The sequence below is a fragment of the Astyanax mexicanus genome, chromosome 17 (genome assembly GCF_023375975.1).
Source record: "Astyanax mexicanus isolate ESR-SI-001 chromosome 17, AstMex3_surface, whole genome shotgun sequence".
Lineage (NCBI taxonomy): Eukaryota > Metazoa > Chordata > Actinopteri > Characiformes > Acestrorhamphidae > Astyanax > Astyanax mexicanus.
In genome coordinates, this window is record NC_064424.1 from 36,405,320 (window position 1) to 36,428,689 (window position 23,370).

A 23,370-nucleotide genomic window follows, 5' to 3' on the forward strand; every position below is an offset into this window, starting at 1 on the left:
GAGAGAGGAGACTCATCTTTTTCTCAGCAAAAGAGAGTTCTTCTGTCACTCGTCGCCCAAAAACCCATCAATCCTCCCGTAGTGTGTTGCTGTAGAGCATGGAGAACCCGGAGCGGCGGAGCTTCGCCAATCAGCCTATGATTATCTTTAATAGTCCCTCTACTGCAGGAGCACAAATGACATGGAGGACCAGCCCAGGCTCCTCATTAGTCGCAAAGTAACTGAAGTAACAGAATGGAAACTGAAGGAGCGCTCTAGCCGGGCTCATAAAGAAGCATCTGGAGCTAGTGGGCACATGCCAAGACCATGCATACCTGGTTACAGGAACGCAGAGGAGCTGTCCAGCTGTACACTGATAATCCAACATGACCAACAAGATCCAGCATAGTAATGCAGTAATAGCAATAGCGTAAAAGGCCAGTAGCCAGCGTGCTAACACTGTATTTGCAATATTGGATGAGGCCGGAAGCCGGCAAGCTTATGCCATGGTAGCAATGTTGAACAAGGCCGATAGCCAGCATGCTATTGCTGCAATAGTCCTTTTATTTCTGTTTATAAAGGTTTAATCTACAGTTACAGTAGACACAATGGTATGAAAAAGTTTGGGCACCTCAATTAATTTTCATGGTTTTTCTTTATAAATCATTGATTGTTCAGATCAGCATTTTCAGTTAAATGTATCATATAGCAGATGATATTTTAAAGTTCAATGAAGTTTATAGGGTTTACAGAAAGTGTGCAATAATTATTAGGCAGGTGCATAAATTGTTGTTTTATAGATTTGAATAGCTTTAGCAATGGAACACAACATTTGTTTTATTAAGCTCATTAAGCTCATTGTTCCACCTCATGTACCACATGTGATGCGAATGACAATAAAATCTCCTTGAATACTTGAATCCTTGACCCTTGACCTACATACACAGGTGAACCCAATTATGAGAAAGGGTTAAGGTGGTCAATTGTTTTTCTCCTTTTTGCATTTTCTCTAAGAGATGTGGGAGCCTTAAAAAGTTCTCAAAAACAAAGACTGATCAACATCATGGTTTAGGGGAAATATACAAAAAGCTATCTCTGAGATATTATCTGTCAATTTCCACTGTAAGGAACATAGTGAAGAAAATGGAAGAACACAGCCACAGTTCTAGTTAAGACCCGAAGTGGCAGAACAAGAAAAATCTCAGATAAGCAGAGGAGAAGGATGGTGAGAACAATTATAATCAACCCACAGATCAGCTCCATAGACCTACATCATCATCTTACTGCAGATGGAGTCACTGTGCATCGTTCAGCTATTCAGTGCACTTTACACAAGGAGAGGCTGTATGAGAGAGTACTGCAGGAGAAGCCTTTTCTGAGCCACAAACAGAGTCGCTTGAGGTATGCTAAAGCTAAAGCACATTTGGACAAGCCAGCTTCATTTTGGAGTAAGGTGCTGTGTGTAGACTGATGAAACTAAAATTTAGTTGTTTGGAGGGCGATATGCATAGAGGAAATTTGGTGGTGGGTCTGTGTGATCAGTGCAGGTGCTGGGAATCTTGTTAAAGTTGAGGGTCACATGGATTCTAGTCAATATCAATAGATTCTTGAGAACAATTTCAGTGATAAATTTGAAGTTGAGCCGGAGCTGAATACTTCAACAAGACAACGACCCTAAACACTAAACACTGCTCAAAATCTACTAAAGCATTCATACAGAGGAACAAGTACAACGTTCTGGAATGATCATCTCAGTCCCCAGACCTGAATATTATTGAAAATCTGTGGTGTGATTTAAAGCGGGCTGTTCATGATCAGAAACCATCAAACCTGACTCAACTGGAGATGTTTTGTTAAGAAGAATAAACCAAAATACCTTCAACCAGAAGCCAGACTCTCATTAGAAGATATATGAAGAGTTTAAAGGTTATTTCTGCAAAGGGAGGATCTACTAAATATTAATGTCATTTTTCAAATGTATGCACCAGCCTTGTTTTGTTTAAAAAAATATTGCACATTTTTTGTAAATCCCATAAACTTCATTTCATTTCTCAAATATCACTGTGCTATATGATATATTTAACTGAAATTGTTGATCCGAACAACCAATGATTTATAAAGGAAATTCATTAAAATTATCAGGTGTGCCCAAACTTTTTTTATACCACTGTACAGAAACTACTAGTGTAATCTGTTGTGCTCATACTGCTGTGTGACATGCCTAATTGCCATGGGGAGTCAGATTTTGGCACAACACCACTGCTTTTACTTCTTGTATTGTTTAATGGGAAGTGATAGTCTACCTTAAAGCAGCACTAGGTAGGATTTTCTTGATTTTTGATCTTTTTAAAGAAGTGAAATTACAGCTTGAAACTCACTGCAGCGCTGCATTGAGGTGTAATAGGAGAAATAGCGGTGTTCTCGAGTCTGTGCCGGAGCTCCTCTGAGCTCAAACCAGACTCTGAAAGTTTTCCGAGGCGGCCACGACCAACGCTCGCGAGAACTGCGACCTGCTTTCCAACCTTTAGTTCTAACAGTTCTACAAGAACTACTGGTTCATTCTTTACAAACTAACATACAGACACTCTGGCAGAAGCTGGAAAGAGACCGAATATGTCTGTGAAAGCCAAAAAACGAGAAAGAGAAACTAATCCGCCTGAAACATTTATTACACTTTGCAACTGTAGGGGGAGCCCACAAGCACAAAATCTCAATCCTACCTAGTGGTGCTACTACTTGGTGCTACTACTTGGTGCAGACAAAGGTTAACCTAAAGTGTACTACTCTAGATACGTATAAAACTGTTAAATAAATCTACTGTTTAAAACACTTAAATACTAAAATGTTGTTATATCTGTATTAAGATTCTGATTTTGCACGTACTTTAAATTCTGTACCCACAGCTCTGCAGGTCCACAGGGGAAAAACAGAACTCAACACAGTACTGAATACATTAGTATGATTGGCCCATACTTGGGCCTCCTTCCAGTGCAGTAAATAAGAACTGTGTGTTTACTGGAACATCCATCATTCAGCCAGTTTAATATTGCAAATTTACATCAGTGCAGCGTAACTTCTTCTACTCAGGCAGATTAAACACAGTTTATGAGAGAGGAAGAAACTCCAACTCACAGTAAATACGAACAGCATCAGCGCTTCTGTGAAGAAAGAGCAGAAGGGCAAAGCTCTTCCAGGAAATACTTCATTTTGATTTTACTGTTTACTTAAATAAGACAAAATAATGTGTACAGGTTTTGTCAGGGCTGTAAAAAGCTCCACAATATCTCACTTATTTAATCTGGAAGTTTCTGCATTAAAATACTCTTTCAGTGTTCATATTGTGGTGAAATATATCGTAAATTGATAGTATAGACCAATGACCACAAGTTTTAGAACACCTTTTTTTTGCCATTGAAGTTCTTCAGGTTCAGTCAAAAACGGGGGTACAAAATTCAGCGTACAAAACTTTGCAGTAAATTGCCAGGGCTAGCACTGGAAATAAACTGAGCATTGGAAATAGATTTTAGCAGTATTGTAACAAAACATGTTACTGCACTTTCTACTGCAACATTTACACACTTACACACAGCACATTCAAACATTCATCATAATGAAAACTAGAAAAAGACACAGAAACAAAGAGAACTCTGTAACTATTAAAAGTAGGAGTCTTTTCTTAAGACAAATTACAGACGAAGCTAGAGAGAGTGGTGAATAGTGTTTCCTACACCTTTAAAAGACTCTTGGAAACTGAAGAAAACTGGTATGGGAAGAGTTCAGTCTGGCTGACCCACATGGCAACAGCGCCTTTAGCTCAGCTAACATTAGACTGAGTCACAGTTTCAGCAGTGAAGAGAAGACTTCACAAGGTACACTGTAAAATGTAATAAGTTGATCTTACTTTTAACAAAATGAGGAAACCGGTTGCCTTGAAAATGTTAAGCAATTATAACTGTTATTTTCAAGTTAAGTTCACTTTATGCTTGCTATTTAAGTGTTCTTGAATCATAGTTAAATCTGCACAGTTTACTTGAGTTGTTTCTACTTTAAATAGCCTGTAAATGCAAGTTGTTTTTTTTAAGTGTGTAAAACCCGATAAGTTGACTAAATTTTAAACTTTTGTTGTAACCGATTACCTAATACATTTTAAATTCATGAAATATAATTTTTAAGGACAATGAACTTAAATACGTATACATATATTTATAATGAATATTTTCCTGAACTTGAATTTAGTCTTTTTTCTGATTTCATTCAACTATTTTTTAAAATACTCATAGAAAAGTAGGTGAAAGAAAACAGTAAAGAATTAAAAGTACTGAGAGCACAGAGAGAACACAGAGTTACTGCAGCTCAATAAATAATGCTTCTTCTACAGCTACAACACAGACACCAAGCATTTAATCACAATATGCGATCTACAAGTTTACCTAAGGTAGCCCCGGGGGAATCACTACACACTGATGGTAAGAGTCAGGACAGTTGGACACACCCAGTATGCAAATCGATTGTGACAGAAGCCAATGGAAAAGAAGTTGTTAATGGCAACAGACTAAACTCAGTTATTATAAGTTGATTCAACTAAAAGATCTCAGTTTGAATCTATATGTGCCCACAAATGAACTAACTCAAAATAGTTGAGTAATGTTTAGAAAGCTCCAATTTTATGTAAAACAGACTTAATTTATTTGAGTTCAAACAACTTCTGGGTTTACAGTGTAGAAGGTGAAGAAGTGCAGTAATAGATTCATTGCTAAGATTAAAAACTAAAAGAGCAGCTTGTCTGGGCCATACAGCTGGACTGTATGCAATGCTACACTGAAAATAATGATGCGTAAAACTTAAAAAAAAAAATAAAAACTTTAGCAACTTTCTGTATTTGCTTTTTTAAATAAATTTAATTTCATTTAAATTTAAGTAACTTCAACTCGGATTCAAAAAATGTTACATAGAGTAAATAAGTGAACTGAACTTTAATTCACCTTTCTTTTATTAAACTTTACTTAATTTCTGCATAAAATATTACTTAATTACAATTACTTAATTGATATTACTCAAAAAAATAAAAAATGATAGATAATATATTATAATTCTTGAAATTTAAATATTTTTAATTAAAACACATATTTTTATGTGTTTTTAGGGAACTAAAAAGAATGTATTACATGCTATCCATATGTTGAGACAGTGAGAGTTGGTCTGTTTACAAAACAAATCTTTGAGATTATGTAAATATTTGAATGTGTTTTTTTAACTAAAATTATATATAATAATATTGTATAAATGAAGTAATTGTAATTAGGTAATATTGTATGCAGAAATGAAGTAAAGGTTAATAAAAGAAAGGATTGATTCAGCAAAAATAAATGAAGTAAAGTTTACTTAAAGAAAGGATTGACTGAAGTTCAGTTCACTTATTTACTCTATGTAACATTTAAGTCTTGAAACTGAGTTGAAGTTACTTAAATTTACATTAAATTAAATTTACTTAAAAAAAAAAAAAAGCAAATGCAGAAAGTTGCGAAACTTTTTTGAAGTAAATTTTACTCATAATTGTTTTCCATGTACTGGACAACTAAAAATAGGGGTGTTCTTAAACTTTTGACTGGTAATGTGTATATGTGACACTGTGCTGTCTGTCTGGGCTGGTGGTGGATGCCCGTCCGTGTGGTCTTGTTGATGCATGTTAGGCCCTGCAGGTTCACACTCATGGTTGGCTGTCTGTCAGGAAACGTGTGAGTTTTTGTTTTTATCTGGTTTCCACGCCCTGCTGCTCCTCCTGAAAACCCAGCCTGACTCATCCTGACAGCTGACGCATCACTTTGTGGAGTCAGCATGCATTGTGTGTATGTGTATCAGCACTACACAGGTAAACACAGGTAAAGTATTATATATGTGTAGTATGTGTACACATACAGCATGTAATGGGTCTAATGCACTAATGTCATAAGGTGGATGCTTCTGGCAGCTTTAGGTAAGTCATTGTGTAGTGTAGCCTATAATCAACATACCTGTTATTAACATATAGCTGCTAATGTCTAAAACAAAGCTTACTGTAAGTGGATAATCAGAATGTCAGCTAAACTCTAATTCGTTATCAGTGGTCACATGATGCTGTTTGCTGGGTATTTTTGATTGGTGGAATAAAGTTTTCAGCCCTCCTACAGTTTTTGGGACATTCAGTCACTCCTAGTAGTGATATGAGGGACATTAACAGCAATATGTTCAGGACATCTTGAGACCCCATATGTTGCACCTCATCGCAGGGCTTCCAAATGGCATTTTTCAGCAGGATAATGCTCGCCTACACGCATTTCCTACAAGGTTTCAATAGGAAAGTCAGACTGTTTTAGTTATTTTTTTCTTTTACCTGTTTATTTATTTAATTTATTTTATTTAACTCATTTTCTGTTTTTACTTTTAGCTTTTTTGTTTTATTACTGATTTGACTTTTGGCCTTTTACCTTTTTATTTCATTTATTTCATCCTTTTATTTTTTATACTTTTTAATTTTATTTTAGTTCCTTCATTTGCCTTTTTAAAAATTTTGTTGTTATTATAGTCCTCTATTTCTTTAATTGTGATTGATTAAAAGTCTTTCCCAGATTCTGACCCTTCGTTGGCCTGCCCGGTCACCAGATTTATCACCAATTGAGCATTTATGGGACCAGCTGGGACGCCAGCCTAGGCAACCTACAGGTCTACAGGAGCTACATGCCCAGCTGCAACATCTTTGGGTAAATGTGCTGCAGGATGCCATATTTTAATTACATACATGCAGTTCCCTCCAAAATAATTAGAACTGTGATGTATTTATACAGATTACCATATTTTACAGATTAAACGGTACACCGAATTATAAGCAACAATGGTGTTGCCATTTTTCTCCTTCAAATTCAGTTGGTCTCCACAAAAAAAAAAACAGGTACACTGGGGCACCCTGAGAGTCTCAACAAGCCAGGGCGCTATCAGATCATCCCATGTATCTTGTTTTAACATGGTACCTGCACAGACTACAGTTCTATAGGAACACAGAATAAAGTTAATGTGCTCTTACAGCCTACAAACAATCAGATCTGCCAACCAACACATATATTACGTTACTTCATGCCCAGGATAGCTTTGGTAGCTTTGGGCAACAGACAACACAAAGATGGTAAGTAAGGTAGAGGCCACACCCAATATGCAAATATATGGTGCCAGGAGTCTTAATGGGAAAGCTGTATGAACCAACACTGTAGAAAGAGCATTGACTCATGTAGTGACTAAAAGTTGGTTCAAATCACATTTTTTTATTGGCTCAACAAACATTTTAAGTTTTCAGGTTGAAGTTCTCTGAACTCATTTTATTGAGTTGTACTGACCGGTAAGTTCACTCAACTTAATAATATTAGTTCTCCTGACTAAAACACAGAATCACTTTTTAGAGTAAAGGGCTAGTGCGTTTTAGGTGAGTTGGTTACATTGGTTTTAATCTGCAGTATTTTGTTGCAATGAAATCTCATACTATTATTTTAATGCAATACAACTTGATTATTTTGACTGTAAAAAATTAAAAAGTAAGAGTAATTTCAGCATAATCATTTATGTAATAAGAACAATGTCAGTGTTTCATTTCTTAGAGTGTACATACCTTTGAATGGCGAAAGAGGTAGCGGTTAGCAGCTAATGCTAATACTGCTCCAGCCTCAGTGCTGGAGAAACTTCACTTTTTATGAAAATTAAAGGATTTTAAGAATAGTGTGAAAAATACAGTAAAGTGAATTTACTTGCAAATCCTTTGCTTACATTAACTGCATCAAGCCGGTGACTCACTGGTACCATCAAACTTTTTATATTCTTCTTTTGTGATGCTTTTCCAGGCTGCAGTGGGTTTCGGGTCAATATCTTGCTGCATGACGAGGAATCTCCCAGTCAGTTGGGTTCATATTTCTTTAAATTGACAGACAAAATGTTTCTGTAGACTTCTGAGTTCTCTTTACACCAATGAAGATTAATGAGACCATCCCAGAATAAGTCATGCAAGCTTAAGGCATGACACTACCTCCACTGTGTTTCACAAATGAGCTGGTGTGTTTGGGATCATGAGCAGATCCTATTATTTTCCTAACTTAAGCTTTTCCATCAAATTATTAAAGGATAATCCTGGCTTTTCTATACTTCTTGCTAATTAGTGATTTTCACCTTCTGGTGAAGCCTCAGTATTTTTCATAAAATCCTCATAAAACTTAAGTTATCATAACTTAGAACATCAAGTTATTACAACTAATACAATTAAGTTGACTTAACTTTTTTTATTTTTGTTATACTGTAAATTGAGTTTACTATTTTTTTTAAAGGCAGCTGGTTTGCTCAAATGTTTTAAGTAATGGGGAATGAAAACTTGAGTAAGCATAAATTAAAAAATCAAGTTATTACAACTAAAGGGGAAGTTGATTTAGAGTTAGTTGAACATTCGTGGGCACATATAAACATTCAAACTGAGATCTTTGAGTTGAATCAACTTATAATAACTGAGTTTAGTCTGTTGCCATTCACAGCTTCTTTTCCATTGGCTTCTGTCACAATCTATTTGCATACTGGGTGTGTCCAACAGTTTCTGACTAACACTCACCATCAGTGTGTAGTGATTCACCCGGGGCTACACTTGTAGATCACATATTATAATCAAATGCTTGGTCTCTGTGTTGTAGCTGTATAAGAAGCATCATTTATTGAGCTGCAGTAACTCTGTGTTCTCTCAGTGCTCTCAGTACTTTTAATTCTTTACTGTTTTCTTTCATCTACTTTTCTATGTGTATTTAAAAAATAGTTGAATGAAACCAGAAAGAAGACTAAATACAAGTTCAGGAAAATATTAATTTTAAATATATATGTATATGTATTTGTTAAGTTCACTGTAATTAAAAATTACATTACATGAACTTAAAATGTATTAGGTAATCGGTTACAACAAAAGTTTTGAGTTTAGTCAACTTATCGGGTTTTACAGTGTACAGTGTTATTTTTCAGTGAGCTTATGAGCATCACAAGCCCTCCTCAAACCTCATGGAGGTGTTTAGCTAACGGCTAATAGACTTGATTATGTGATTTCATAAGCATGTACAGGAGTAGTACTAAAAGATAAGAGTGTATGTTTGAGGTAAAAGTACAGCTATATATTTATATGATTTTGTCAGTGTAAATACTGACGTCAAGCTCCTGTAAGTGTTAGGAAGTGCTGTTGCACAACAGACAGAAGTGATGGTTTTTCCCACTATTCTCCAGATGTCTCTGCTCTCTCGCCTTTGTTGGAAGATTACTCAGTGCAGTCTGTGTGATTTGTTTGAAATTTGTTTCCGTCATTCTGTGCTCTGAAAGCCATTGTAAAACATATACAGCAGTATATACAATTTACTGTATACAGTGTCTGTTTATTGATTCAGAATGGAGGAGAAACATCATCTTACAAAAGATAGAGGAAGATTATAAAGCTGATGTAAGACATTTTCACAACATTCTCCCACAGGGAAAAAATACTGGGACACTTTTCAGTGATGTTCAGACTTCAGCACAATGATTGAGGAAATACACTATAGAAAAGTGGGGGGTAGTTTGTGAAAGACCATCTGAGAGGTTTTTAAAGGACAAAACTTGGTGCCAAAACATACAAAAAGTTGAAAACACTCATTAAGCACCAATTACTGATGTTAGCTAGTATTGGACTATCTAGTAGATCTACAGAATAAAGTGTTAAAAGTTGAGCATACTCAAATATTAAAGAATTAAAGATACTGAGAACTGGTTGGAAAACAGAACTAAACATTCTCTATAAATAGATAATAAAGCCAGTGTAAGAGTACCAGTTGAACAATGTATTGTTAGATGTTAATGTATTATTATTTTGCATAATAATAGATAACTTAGATATATCTTCATACTATTTGCGAGATCTCGTCTACTATTATGCACTGTCACATTTAATTAGATCAGAGGGTGCGGGGGTAGAGCCTTCTCTTATAAAGCAATACCACTCTGGAATAGCCTTACAAAAAAGTCTGTACTGAAAATGAATTTATTTAGTTTAGTTTTGTTAACTAATCGTTACCCTTAGATGACGTCTGAAGGTCCAGAGGTTCATGTTTATAGGGAATCATGGGTAAACTGAGATGCTGGTGCTGTTGTCCTCCCTGCTGCATGTGTTTACTCAGGTTTGTGTACAGTGGAGTGGGTTAGTAACATTGTTTTAGGGTGTGCTCGTGTCTATGTTACCTTCAGGCTCTCTCTGTTCAGGCTATATTAAGGCTGTTATAGTCAGATCTGCTCTCATTCTCAGAGTCTCACAGATCTCTATTTTTCAGTAGCATGGTTAGTTGCAAAGCTAACTGAGATTATCAGAATTTAGCGCTAGTAAATGCCGCCAACAGCGCTACACTAAGTTACCTTGTGTGTTCTGGTAACCCAGGGTGCTATCAGCTAGTGGTTCGTCCCACGTAGCCTGTTTTATCATGGTAAACACACGCTACAATCCGATTTCTCCCCTCTAAATGGCGAAAGAGCTAGTGCTTAGTGGCTTATGCTAATGGTGCTCCAGCCTTGGTACTGGAGAAACTTTACTGAAACTCTTATATAATGCTGTACTTTAGTGGAGTGGCTTTACTGCTCCTTACAACCTGACTGGTAGATTTCATACATAAGATGCACCAGATTAAAAGGAGCAATGAAAAAAAATTAACTGCACCTTAAAGTGGGAAAAATACGGTAATTGCTGTTATTTTTCTAATAGTTTATAAATGGTAACTGACTGTAGGGTTTTATATTTTGTATGTTGTTTGGCCGTGACCTTGTCTTGTTGCTGATTTCTGTAAAGCGGTTTTGTGATATCAGTTGGGTCTTGGGTTGAAGTCTGCATGGGTTTCCTCACACAGCCCATAAACATGGAGATCAGGTAAATTGGATACCCTAAATCACCCTGGTGTGTGTTTTTAGGGTTAAGTACATATGTGTTTATGACTGTATGCCCAGATATGGATTGGCACTTTGTCCTGGGTTAATTCCTCAGTGCCTGATGTGATCTTTTCCGGTTGAGAGTACGCTCTGCGTGATTGGCTACCACTTCTCAACAGTGTTTGTCTGAATGAGTGCTGAGTATAAATAGTTGTGTGTTAAATATGCTAGTAATATGATCTTGGGTGTCTAGAAAGGCAAAATATACGTGTTACTTCATCCATACATTTGATTTGATTTAGTGAGCTACTAAAACCACACTTTTTAGATAAGTAGGAGAGGAATAGTAGAGTCAGGCAGCTCTCAGGCCCTGTTGAGTCATTAGGTAACCTGCACATGTCTCCAAGTCCTGGGAAAGGTCTTAGATTTAGATCCACTCCTTCTTTATTTCTACACAATGGCTGATTGCGGAGGGCTCGATGTAGTCTGCTGTAGAAAGGGGAAAGCAGTGTAAGAACAGTGTCAGAATGTCCAGCCGCAGTGCAATGGTGGTAATCCAGTGTCTGCAGGAGATAAGGAAGTGATGTAATGTGAGTCATTACGCTGGCTTTGCTTTGTTAGAAATCCCGAGGGCAGATTTCCTCACCTAAAGCCCCGCAGGAACACATCAGTCTCAGCCTCATCAAACCCCCCTGACCTTATCCTTCAAAGACCAGGTCAGACGCTCTTTGAAGAAATCGTCCTGCAATCACTTCCACTGCTGCTGAGAAGATCTTCTGTGGGAAATGTGAGAAATACAGACAGAGATTTCCATCAAAAAACTGCAGTTTAATAACCCTACATATTTCCTTTTAATCAAAGTCAGTATGTAGAGCCTTTAATACCACTATAAACCAGTATACACCAATATAAAAATCTAATATTTATAAAAGAATATTGAAATAAATCAATGCAATTTAAGATTGACTTTTCTTAATATGGAACTTTATTTAGATCTAATTACTATTTATTATGTATTTTTATATTTTTCCTTTCACTTTTGAATGAAAGCAGACAGTATAAACCAGCATAAATATAGATTTCAGATGCTTTTTTTCTGCTCAAACAAATTTTATTCATTAACATACAGTTAAAAACCACAAGACACCCTTTTATTCCAGAAATCTGGTAGCTTTCAAGATAGATAAAATAATCTCCATTACCACTACTTGCTGGGGTATTCTGATATGTCAGGGTGTCCTCTGACTTTTGACTCACCCTGTACATCCATTCCTGCATTTCAGCCCTGTAACACGTTGGGACAGTAAAGCATTTACCACTTACTACTTTACAGTATTCCATTCCTTCTCACAAATTATCTGTTGCATAGCAATACTTTACACTAACAACTATTCTATTACATAATGCTCCTGATTGCTTAATTGTAACAGATATTGGAACAAAAAGACACATTAAGCCTAATTTTACTTGGAGGTAAAAAAATATCTATGCATCCCTAAAAAATCAAATAATATCATACATTTAACTATAGAGTGCAGTTGCTGCAGAAACTGTCAGTGTGATTGCAGCTCAGCAGTGTGGCTATGATATAGATGTTGTTTGATAATATATTGTTAGATGGTAATAAAAGGAGAAATCCAATGTGAAATGGACTTGATGTGTAGTGACCTGGTTTTAGACCACAATAATAAGTTGTTCCGACGGACAGTTCTGGTGGAAATAGGAGAGCTGAGGTGCACATTGAATTCTGTCGTGATTTAAGGTTTTTTGGATAAAATCCGGGTCAGCACCCGGACATCCCTTTCAGACAGCTTCCTCTTACAGCATCCACAGTTAATCCTGTTGGATGTGGTTCGTCCTTCTTGGTGGTATGCTGATATTACCCTAGATACCGTGGCTCTTGATACATCACAAAGACTTGCTGTCTTGGTCAAAGATGCGTCAGCAAGACGCACCAACAGTTTGTCCTCTTTTAAACTCTGGTATGTCACTTATAATGTTGATTGCATTGTAATATTTAGAGCACAACTGTGCTCTTACCCTGCTAATTGAACCTTCACACTCTGCTCTTACTGGTGCAATGTGCAATTAATGAAGATTGGCCACCAGGCTGGTGGTTGCTAAGATATTGCTCCAGAAGTAATAATTATATTATTTTTAGTTAACAAACTATATAATATGTATTCAGATATTTGTGGACACTACTACTAATAAATGCAGGCCCCTGCTTTAAGTTGCACCCATTGCAGACTCAGACGCACACACACACACACACACAACTTGAATTGCCACTAAAATAGGACACTCTGGAGCAGCTAAGCAAACAAGAACCTATTAGCAACATGCTTAATACCAGGTGTGAGTAGGCTAGATGGGTATTAAGGGTATTGATCCAGTACTGGGCTGTGGAGCAGTGAAGCTGATCTCTGGAATGATGGTGTTCCATCCAATACATTGAATGGGATGAGTTGGAGATTATATATATATAATGAAAGCCGATATATATATAATGAAAGCCGATATATATATATAATGAACTCTGATATATATATATATAATGAAAGCTGATATATATATAATGAAAGCGATATATATATAATGAAAGCTGATATATATATATATATATATATAATAAAAGCGATATATATAATGAAAGCCGATATATATATAATAAAAGCCGATATATATATATATAATGAAAGCCGATATATATATAATGAAAGCGATATATATATAATGAAAGCCGATATATATATAATGAAAGCGATATATATATAATGAAAGCTGATATATATATATATAATGAACGCTGATATATATATAATAAAAGCGATATATATATATATATATATATAAAAAGCCGATATATATATAATAAAAGCCGATATATATATAATGAAAGCCGATATATATATAATGAACTCTGATATATATATATATATAATGAAAGCTGATATATATATAATAAAAGCGATATATATATAATGAACTCTGATATATATATAATGAAGCCGATATATATATAATAAAAGTGATATATATATATATATATATAATGAAAGCGATATATATATAATAAAAGTGATATATATATATAATGAAAGCGATATATATATAATAAAAGCGATATATATATATATATATATATATATATATATAATGAACTCTGATATATATATATAATGAAAGTGATATATATATATATATAATGAAAGCGATATATATATAATGAACTCTGATATATATAATAAAAGCTGATATATATAATGAAAGCTGTTAAGACCCTTTAAGAGGTAAACGGGTGGTCCGCACACACACAGTCAGCCTGAGAGACTGAAGGTGGCATTGTGGTTCAGCCGGCCGCGCACACACATCAGGGGACATTAGTTTTGAGTGTTGCATGATTTTAATACCTTTTGCAGATTTAGAAGTACTCCCAGTCTCTTTCTTGCCAAGTTGCTCACGAAGGAAATCCTTTTCTTCTTTAAGGAGTCGATTTTCTTCTTTTAAGAGGCGATTCTCCTCTTTCAAGAACCTTGTTTCCTCATTAAGCCGTTTGGTCTCTTCACAGAGTTTATCAATGCTTAATTGTGCAGTTGGTGCTGCAGCTGGTGTAACTACAGTTCCTAAAGATAGAGAAAAAGACAGACAGAGAGAGCCATCTGAGAACACTATGGGATTTCCTAGGTTTTTCTAAAGCACAATATTATAGCTATTTAATGTTTTTTTTTAATATGTACACAATACAGAAATAATCTGAATAATTAATATATAACATTTAAGTTTATTTAAAGTAAATGTAAAAAAAAAATCTGTCTTTAAAACAAAATTCACATTAGGCAGTTATTATACCTTCAGAGTGGACAACCACTGAGCCTCTGGTGGAACGCTTCGTTTTTCTAATATTAGGCATGGCTATAAAACAAGCATAGCAAAGCAAGTTAAACATCATAATGTGAATATACATTAAACATTTAACCAACAACAGTGCATATGATTTAGCATTTAACAACAATGGAACAGATAGGCCCTACGAAGTTAATGACTTGTTTGTGGTTTTAAAAATAAGCACAGGATGAGTTTGAAAGTGATCATCTGAACCAGTTTGACTGCAGAGTAGTGCTGGGCGATATTGAGGAGACATCCTTGAGCGATTCAGGATTACGATTTGGATTTATTTTAAGTTCTTGTATAACAATGGGACAAAAAGCAGTTTTATATATATATATATATATATATATATATATATATATATATATATATATATAGTTGTTATTTTGAGATTATTTACTGCTCAATAAATATTGTTTATTAAAATAATAGCCTTTAAGATTTGTTGCATTTAAATTTAAATTTAAATGTTTTAAAGCAAGTGACCTGTAAAGATGGTGAGACAAATAAAAGCTAGCTTGATTACTTGCCTTACCTGCCTGCAGAAATCTGAACAAGCTCACCTTTCTAACCTAAATATCTTGGTGAGGAGACAGAGGTGACGAGAGGTAGCGCAGCTGAACCGCTCCTAAAGACGCTGTTTAGAAAACGCGCGCGTTGGTCTGTGAGAGGCGCCAGTAACCATGGTAACGCAGATAAACACGTGATTACACCATTTTAAAATCACATTAAAATTGTAATTCGAATTAACCGAATTAATCGTGAAAATCGCCCAGCACTAGTATTACTGCAGAGATATATGTCTTATTAACTGAAATACTTTTAGTTATAACGTTACTACGAAAAATATATATATATTGTGGCGTCTGTGTGTGTGTGTGTGTGCCAGCTTGTAGTGTGCCTGTGGGGGCGGGTCATGGTAATCCGGGGCCAGCGGGGCATTATGGGGGTATGTTTTGGGTGGGTTAAGGGGACCTACCATCTCTGTGCTGGATAGCTGGGTTGGTGGCCTCAGGGCTGTTTGTGCTGTGTTTGCAGTTGGGTTTTGCTCTCCTAGCCTTGTTAAAGGCTATAAGTGAGTGGCAAGCCTGTTAATAAAGAGCTGTTGAGTACTTGCAATGAGTCTCACGAGTCCTCCTTCCCCTTCCACGCTACAATATTTACCCGATTCACATCTGCAAAACGATTGCTCATTAATTACATAGCTTCTACCACTATTACAGCCAGAATTGTGGGCTTCACAATTTGAAAGTAAAACACTAACAACGTGTGACCATCAGTTGTAAACTAAAAGCGCTGCTCTCTCTCTATGGCTCTGGCTGAACTTGGCATATAAACAAGAAAAGAACATTTCAAGATAAAAGTAATCGGAGACTAAATCAGAGAAAATAAATACAGTCTGCAAATAATCAGAATAAATACTTTCTAAAATCGTTATGGTGTGTTCCACCATTACTGTCAGTTAATTTATTTCATTTATTTTACAAACGGGTAATGTTAACCAAAATAAAGATAAACTATTTATTTTCATATGCATCCTAGCGTTAAATAAAGCAAGACTAGATCATCTCCTGACGAAGGCACCATTGCCTAAATAACCAAATAAAAACAGTACCTTTCTTTTTTTTTAGAATAATCCATGTAATTCTTCAAGCATCAGTTGTTGCTTGCATTGGAATGGCGCTGAGAGCAGAAATTTGCGCCAAAATAGGACAACAATAACAAGCAGTCTGATTGGTTTACGGCCTCAAATGTCTTGGCGTAGTAAAAAAAAAATAGCTGAGTTCCAAATTGCTTCCTACTCCCTATGCAGTGCACCACATAAATGATGAATCTGTGGCTCTTCCAGCGAAATGATGCATAACATTTAAAACAGATAATCGTCTGACATAGATGTAAATAGAAATCACTCTCTAATGCGATTTCAATGTAGAATGTTATATTGCCTATACATAGGGAGTAAGGAGCAATTTGGTATTCAGCCTAAAATGACTCAACCTCAGGCTTCTGTTGTGGCGTTCTTCGTGTGTGTTCAGCATTAGATGAACTGCTCAGTCTGTTATAATTTTATCAGATATGAAGAGTGGCTTGTTACATTGAGTATATGACTCTAACTAGGGAACTAATTAAGAAGGCAGGGAAAGGTGGCAAAAGTTTGATAAAATGGCTGCAGAATCAGGGTCTTTTATCTGCAAAAAAAAAAAAAGTTCAGTGTGCCAACACAGAATGAAACTAACTAGGACAGCAACTACTAAGGATGGCTACCGATGGTAAGTTTGTATTATAATAATTATTGTAAATAAGCATGAATTGGATTGTCTTTAGTCCAGTGATCTATAATTTGGTACAAAAATCTTTTTGTTTTGGTTAATTTTCCAGGATGTGTAGAAGGGCAAGCCACAGGGGAAGGAAGGTTACATGCTCCATCAGAAAGAACTCCATATTTTCCCGGTCTCACATTTCATTGTCATCCTGGTTGCAAATAATACACTGGCGAGTAAGTTACTATTTTTGGCAATTGGGTTGTCAATATTGCCATATTACCGCAATTTCCGGGGGTATAAGCTAGAGGTCTGTACGGACTGCTTTTATTATAATAATAACAATGCTACTACTACTAATACTAATACTACTACTAATAATAATGCATATATTAATTCATTTAATTGAATTAAATTGTATTTTTTTATTCCTGAATCAATCTTCATCCAGTTTACAGGCCTAAAAGAGTTTCAAGATAATAGCCAATGCAAGCAACACAAAACCCTCAGAGTGTTACTGATAAATATCAAAGCGGAGGATGGACCGAAACACACACACCGATGGAAAATTCCTTAATCTCCGCTATCCAGAGCTTTATTGCTGTTTTAATAAATACATAAGTACATTTAAAAAACGACATTTAATTAATTAAATTCATAGGACTGTGGGCGGTAGAAATGTGTGTGTCGGGCGGGCGCGGGATTAACCCCTTTTCACGGTGGCCATAAAATGCAATTTTCGCCTATTTTGAGGGTCCCTCTTGTAGCACCACAGATATATAGACCCAATTACACAACCACTACAATGAGTGTTACTTGATAAAATAATTAGGATAGTTCTAGGACCAGTTAGGTTCGCTCTAGGAGCAATACACATGGAAGAAATGAGACCAGAATTTGTGCAGCAATAAAGTGTATTAAAATGTCAATCAATGCCAGTAGGTAAATAAAACAATGTAACAAAATAAATTCTGTAAATAAATAAATAAAAAACAATTCAGTTACTCAGTTTCCAAAAGAATTCACCCTTCAATAACCTTGGTCAACAATGAAAATGGTAAGTATACCCTTTGTATTTCAGTATTTGTATATTTAATATTATATTAATTACTATTATTTCTCTAATCACCTGTGTTCTCTATTTTAGAGGTATTTATGCCGTTTAAGGTAAGTATTATTTTATTATTTTAATCTATTTATAGGTATTTTATAACTAATTAATTATTTCTTTCTTCTAGGTCTAATGGATTATTGATTAAAGGTAAGTATTATTATAATTACTGTTATCCAATTAAACCTCTAGGTTATTTTACACCAATAGTATACCCTTTAACAAACAACCAGAAATAAAAAAATAACAATTCTCTGTAGCAAAAACAATAAATGAATATCAAAACCACTTAGAAATTATCAAAATTAAATAACAGTAATCCAACCAATTAAAGTTTAACCCTTTTCAGTATCTTTGTATTCAAGAGTGTCCTTTTTCTTTCAAAAAAAATAAACAATCCACGAATTTTCTTTAATGTTCACTATCAAGTGTTTGAAAAATGTGAATGAAGTGTAATGAAGTCACTTGGGTCCTCGGGCTTGGCTCGCCATCCTAGCACCGCGCACTGCACCGGCCGTGTGCAGCTGAACGACACGAGGAGTGTTCGGGAAGATCATCCAATCCATTCCACCCAACAAAAAAACTGGCCTGTTTACATAAAACAGTGTCTGAGTTTCACATAACTCTTAACTTTTTTTTAAATACACTTACATAACCGAACTCAGTAAAAAACATTACTTTTAACAGTATTACATTCAAAACAGGTCTTAAACATCCAAAATACAGCTTAATAAATCTCCACCGTTCCATAAAATTACATTTATAAGTGGATAAACTCATCTCACACCTTAACCAATAGCGTTAGCATAGCCTCAGGCTTGAAATATATACACGAGGGTTAGCTTAGCATAAGCTTAATAAGCTAAATTCAACACATTAGCTTAGCGTAGGCTAAATTAGCTTAGCATTAGCTTATCACAGGCTAGATTCAATGGGCTAGCTTAGCATAACAAAACGCGTTAGCCGCTAGGCTAATTAGCGCTATTTTATTCCTCTATTTATTCGGCAATTTGGTCAGAAAACATGTTTAAATATACTCTAAACTCACCGAATCCTATCCAAGGTTTTCACACACCACCCCAGGGCACATGGACACCAGGTTCTACCTCCACCTGGAGATTACCGGAGCGTGTAACTGGCAAAGTTTCACGAGGCACAATAAGTGAGACTTTCCCCCTTTCTCCACTCTGCAGCCTCAACTCTAACAGCGGTCAGCTTGGTAGTGATTTACTCACTAACCACAACGCTGAATTCTAGCGTTTTCTAGTATTTTTTTTTTAATACTTTAAGCAGAGAACTTCTTGCATGACCTGTCTCTTCTCCTCCCGCAGAACTTTCTGGGTAAAACAGCCAGGGATTGACGTCCACTAACCAACAGGCTCCGCCTCTGTCTCTTAGAGGATTATTATGATTGGCTGCTGTTTAGCACCTTGGATCATCTGAAGAACTGATTGGCTGCTGTTTAGCGCCTAAAAGTTCTATTTCATTTATTATCTAAAATAAATAAAAACGATTTCCTTTTCATTTTAAACACTGTTTGGGAGTTTTCTTTTTTTCTATTAATTAATTTATACTGTTTCAGAATAATTAAAGAAATAATAAAAATATATATTCATTATTTACTTTCTGCAGTTATCTAATTTATCTGTCTTTGTGACCCATTTAAGACCTGGGTTACACTCTGTTCAGCTTAGAATATTAAAAAAAACACACACTGTACCCCTGTACCATGTGAAAGTAGATACTTGGGTTCCAAAAATGGAACACAATCTGTACAGATTGTGTTAAGAAACTGCGAGTGTGATTGCAGAGCTGATGTGTGGCTGGTGTTGCTAAGGTGTTGCTAGGTGGTTGCTAAGGTGTTACTAGGTGGTTGCTAAGGGGTTGCTAAGTGGTTGCTAGGTGGTTGCTAAGGAATTGCTATGGTGTCCGTGGTGGTTGCTATAGTGTTGCTAGGTGGTTGCTAGGTATCACAAAAACCGTATCACAATATGGATTTTTTTAAGTTATCCACGTTCCTAAATAGACACCCAATGTAGAAATGATGTAGAAATACAAAAACTTCTTCATAAAGGAAAAAAAACGAAGTTTTGTGCTAAAGAAACACTCAGCCATACATGAATTAACATTTTTAATGTGTGCATTAGAGGGAGAGTTCCATATAAATGTATTTTATTCAAAAAGCACAAAAGGTAAAAAATTAAATATGGATGTATAATGATCAAAAACAAGTTAAATGATGAATACCTTAAATTCTGAATGAGTGAATTAATTTATTGCTAAGATATATCATAAAAAACCCAGCCATATACGAATTTACATAGAAAATGAATGCAGGTCATTTTTGACCCATGTGTGCATTAGAGGGGTAGTGAAACAAAAATTGATTTTATTCAAAAAGTAAGAAAGGTAAAAATAAAATAACAATGTATGATGACCAAAAACAAGTTAATTGAGGAACACTATAAATTCAGAATTTCTGAATTAATTTATTGCTAAGATATATCATAGAAACCCTCAGCCATACATGAATTTACATGGAAAGTGAATGCGGGTCATTTTTGACCCATGTTGCGTATTAGAGGGGGTGTGCATATCTTGCACATCAAAGGGTTAATTAAAAGTTTCTGTAACTGTGTCTTTCTGTGTAACTACATCATGTTATATAACATGGACAATAGTGGCTTATAGTCAAATGTGGCCTGTATATGTACAAATAAGTTTCTAGTGGGTGTGGCTTACATTCAGGTGCGTTCAATAGCCCGGAAATTGTGGTAGATATGAGGAGACTATGAAAACCCTCTTTAGTTCATCCCATCTTATACCTTTTGTTTTTTTATTGTCCTGAGTGTCCCATTCTTTATTTTTAGTCTGGCTCAGGGTTTAAGGAAGAGACATGTGGATATGATAGAAGATGGTGTATGTGGGAGCAGCAAGTCCTTGACCAGGGTGACTACACATCTGCGGAAAGTGTGTGGACGAGCAATAAGGCGATATGAGAGAAGAAGGAAACTGAAAGTTGGAGGGAGGAGAGCTTTTGTCACAATTGATGAAAGCAAATTCAGACACAAAAGAAAGGTGAGTTATTTTGAATTCTTGTTGAATTCTTGTTGAATTTTTTGTTTAATAACTTGTGCACAGAGATGCATAGTAATGAAGTAGAACTACTTCACCACTGTACTCTACTGGACTATTAATTTTACTACACTACTGTACTTAAGTACTAAAATGCTGTATCTGTATCTACTGGAGTATTATTTTTACTACACTACTGTACTTAAGTACTAAAATGCTGTCTCTGTACTCTACTGGAGTATTATTTTTACTTCACTTCTGTACTTAAGTACTAAAATGCTGTATCTGTATCTACTGGAGTATTATTTTTACTACACTACTGTACTTAAGTACTAAAATGCTGTCTCTGTACTCTACTGGAGTATTATTTTTACTTCACTTCTGTACTTAAGTACTAAAATGCTGTATCTGTATCTACTGGAGTATTATTTTTACTACACTACTGTACCTAAGTACTAAAATGCTGTATCTGTATCTACTGGAGTATTATTTTTACTACACTACTGTACTTAAGTACTAAAATGCTGTATCTGTATCTACTGGAGTATTATTTTTACTACACTACTGTACTTAAGTACTAAAATGCTGTATCTACTGGAGTATTATTTTAACTTCACTACTGTCTTTAAGTACTAAAATGCTGTATCTGTATCTACTGGAGTATTATTTTTACTACACTACTGTACCTAAGTACTAAAATGCTGTATCTGTATCTACTGGAGTATTATTTTAACTTCACTACTGTCTTTAAGTACTAAAATGCTGTATCTGTATCTACTGGAGTATTATTTTTACTTCACTTCTGTACTTAAGTACTAAAATGCTGTATCTGTATCTACTGGAGTATTATTTTTACTACACTACTGTACTTAAGTACTAAAATGCTGTCTCTGTACTCTACTGGAGTATTATTTTTACTTCACTTCTGTACTTAAGTACTAAAATGCTGTATCTGTATCTACTGGAGTATTATTTTTACTTCACTACTGTACCTAAGTACTAAAATGCTGTATCTGTATCTACTGGAGTATCATTTTTACTTCACTACTGTACTTAAGTACTAAAATGCTGTATCTGTATCTACTGGAGTATTATTTTTACTACACTACTGTACTTAAGTACTAAAATGCTGTATCTACTGGAGTATTATTTTTACTACACTACTGTACTTAAGTACTAAAATGCTGTATCTACTGGAGTATTATTTTTACTACACTACTGTACTTAAGTACTAAAATGCTGTATCTGTATCTACTGGAGTATTATGTTGGTGTGTGGAGGTGCGCGTGTGTGTGCGTGTGGTTGTAAGTGCGCACCCGCGTGTGTGTGTGTGAGAGAGTGCGCATGTGTCTTCTGATTCACTCGTTTTACTGCCTATTTTTTTATTGGCTTATGCAGGCAATGGGTGTAGACAAATTAAATGAGAAAGGATCATTTTCAATATGTTTTTGTTTATAAAGAGTTAAGCTCAGTGTTTTAAGGTGCTAATCATTTGTTTTTACATAAGAAACACTTGTATCTGGCCTTTGACTTCTTTAGTTTATTTTACAACAGTGATAAACCAACTAGTCACCTTTTTTATGCTTTTATGATTTGGTTAAAATATCCTAATTTCTTGTTGTCAGTTGTGTTTAGCTTCTCTATTGGCAGATTTGTTTAGAGAGTTAATGGAACATTCCGTGTACATGAACTCTATCTTGTTCATTCCCAATACTTGTACTTTACTTTCAGTATTTGAGTCGAACATTTTAGAATGAACTACTTGCAGTACTTAAGTACAAAAAATGTTGACTACTTTAGTACGTATAGTTCTTAAAGAACACTTCTACTCAAGACACTTGTACTTGTACTTTTACTCAAGCAGGGGTCTCTAGTACTTTATATATGTCTGCTTGTGCACAATCGACTGCTGACTAATGTTTGTTTGTTTTTTAGTATGGACGTGGGAGGCAAGGGCCTACATGGCGTAGGAGCTCATGGGTTTTTGGCATGCTGGAGGTGAAGCATTCAAGAAGGCGCCCCATTTTAAAGCTTGTGAAAAATCGTTCCAGGAGGCGTTTGTTGCCAATTATAAGGAAGTATGTTAGACCTGGATCTCATGTAATTAGTGACTCCTGGGGTGCATAC

General features: G+C 35.4%; 1 protein-coding gene and 1 long non-coding RNA gene across 3 annotated transcripts; both read right to left on the reverse strand.

Moving 5' to 3' along the window:
• Positions 1-11,188: 11,188 nt before the first annotated feature.
• On the reverse strand, positions 11,189-15,514 carry LOC125782357 (protein chibby homolog 2-like). 2 transcript variants are annotated; one of them, XR_007424988.1, is made up of 5 exons: positions 15,360-15,514; positions 14,758-14,820; positions 14,319-14,531; positions 11,552-11,681; positions 11,189-11,394 (listed from the first exon to the last, which is right to left on the reverse strand). XR_007424988.1 is itself a non-coding variant. In XM_049466111.1 (4 exons), exons 2-4 carry the CDS (start codon positions 14,816-14,818, stop codon positions 11,623-11,625), a joined length of 333 nt encoding a protein of 110 aa, XP_049322068.1. In that variant the 5' UTR covers positions 14,819-14,820; positions 15,360-15,509; the 3' UTR covers positions 11,189-11,622. The 2 variants fall into 2 exon arrangements, 1 of the variants encoding a protein (XP_049322068.1); XM_049466111.1 differs by having other exon boundaries at positions 11,189-11,681; positions 15,360-15,509.
• A 3,046-nt stretch (positions 15,515-18,560) lies between these two features.
• Positions 18,561-19,842, reverse strand: LOC125782361 (uncharacterized). Its single transcript, XR_007424994.1, has 2 exons — positions 19,217-19,842; positions 18,561-18,756 (listed from the first exon to the last, which is right to left on the reverse strand). It is a non-coding gene; the product is annotated as an uncharacterized LOC125782361 (long non-coding RNA).
• Between the last annotated feature and the right edge of the window lie 3,528 nt (positions 19,843-23,370).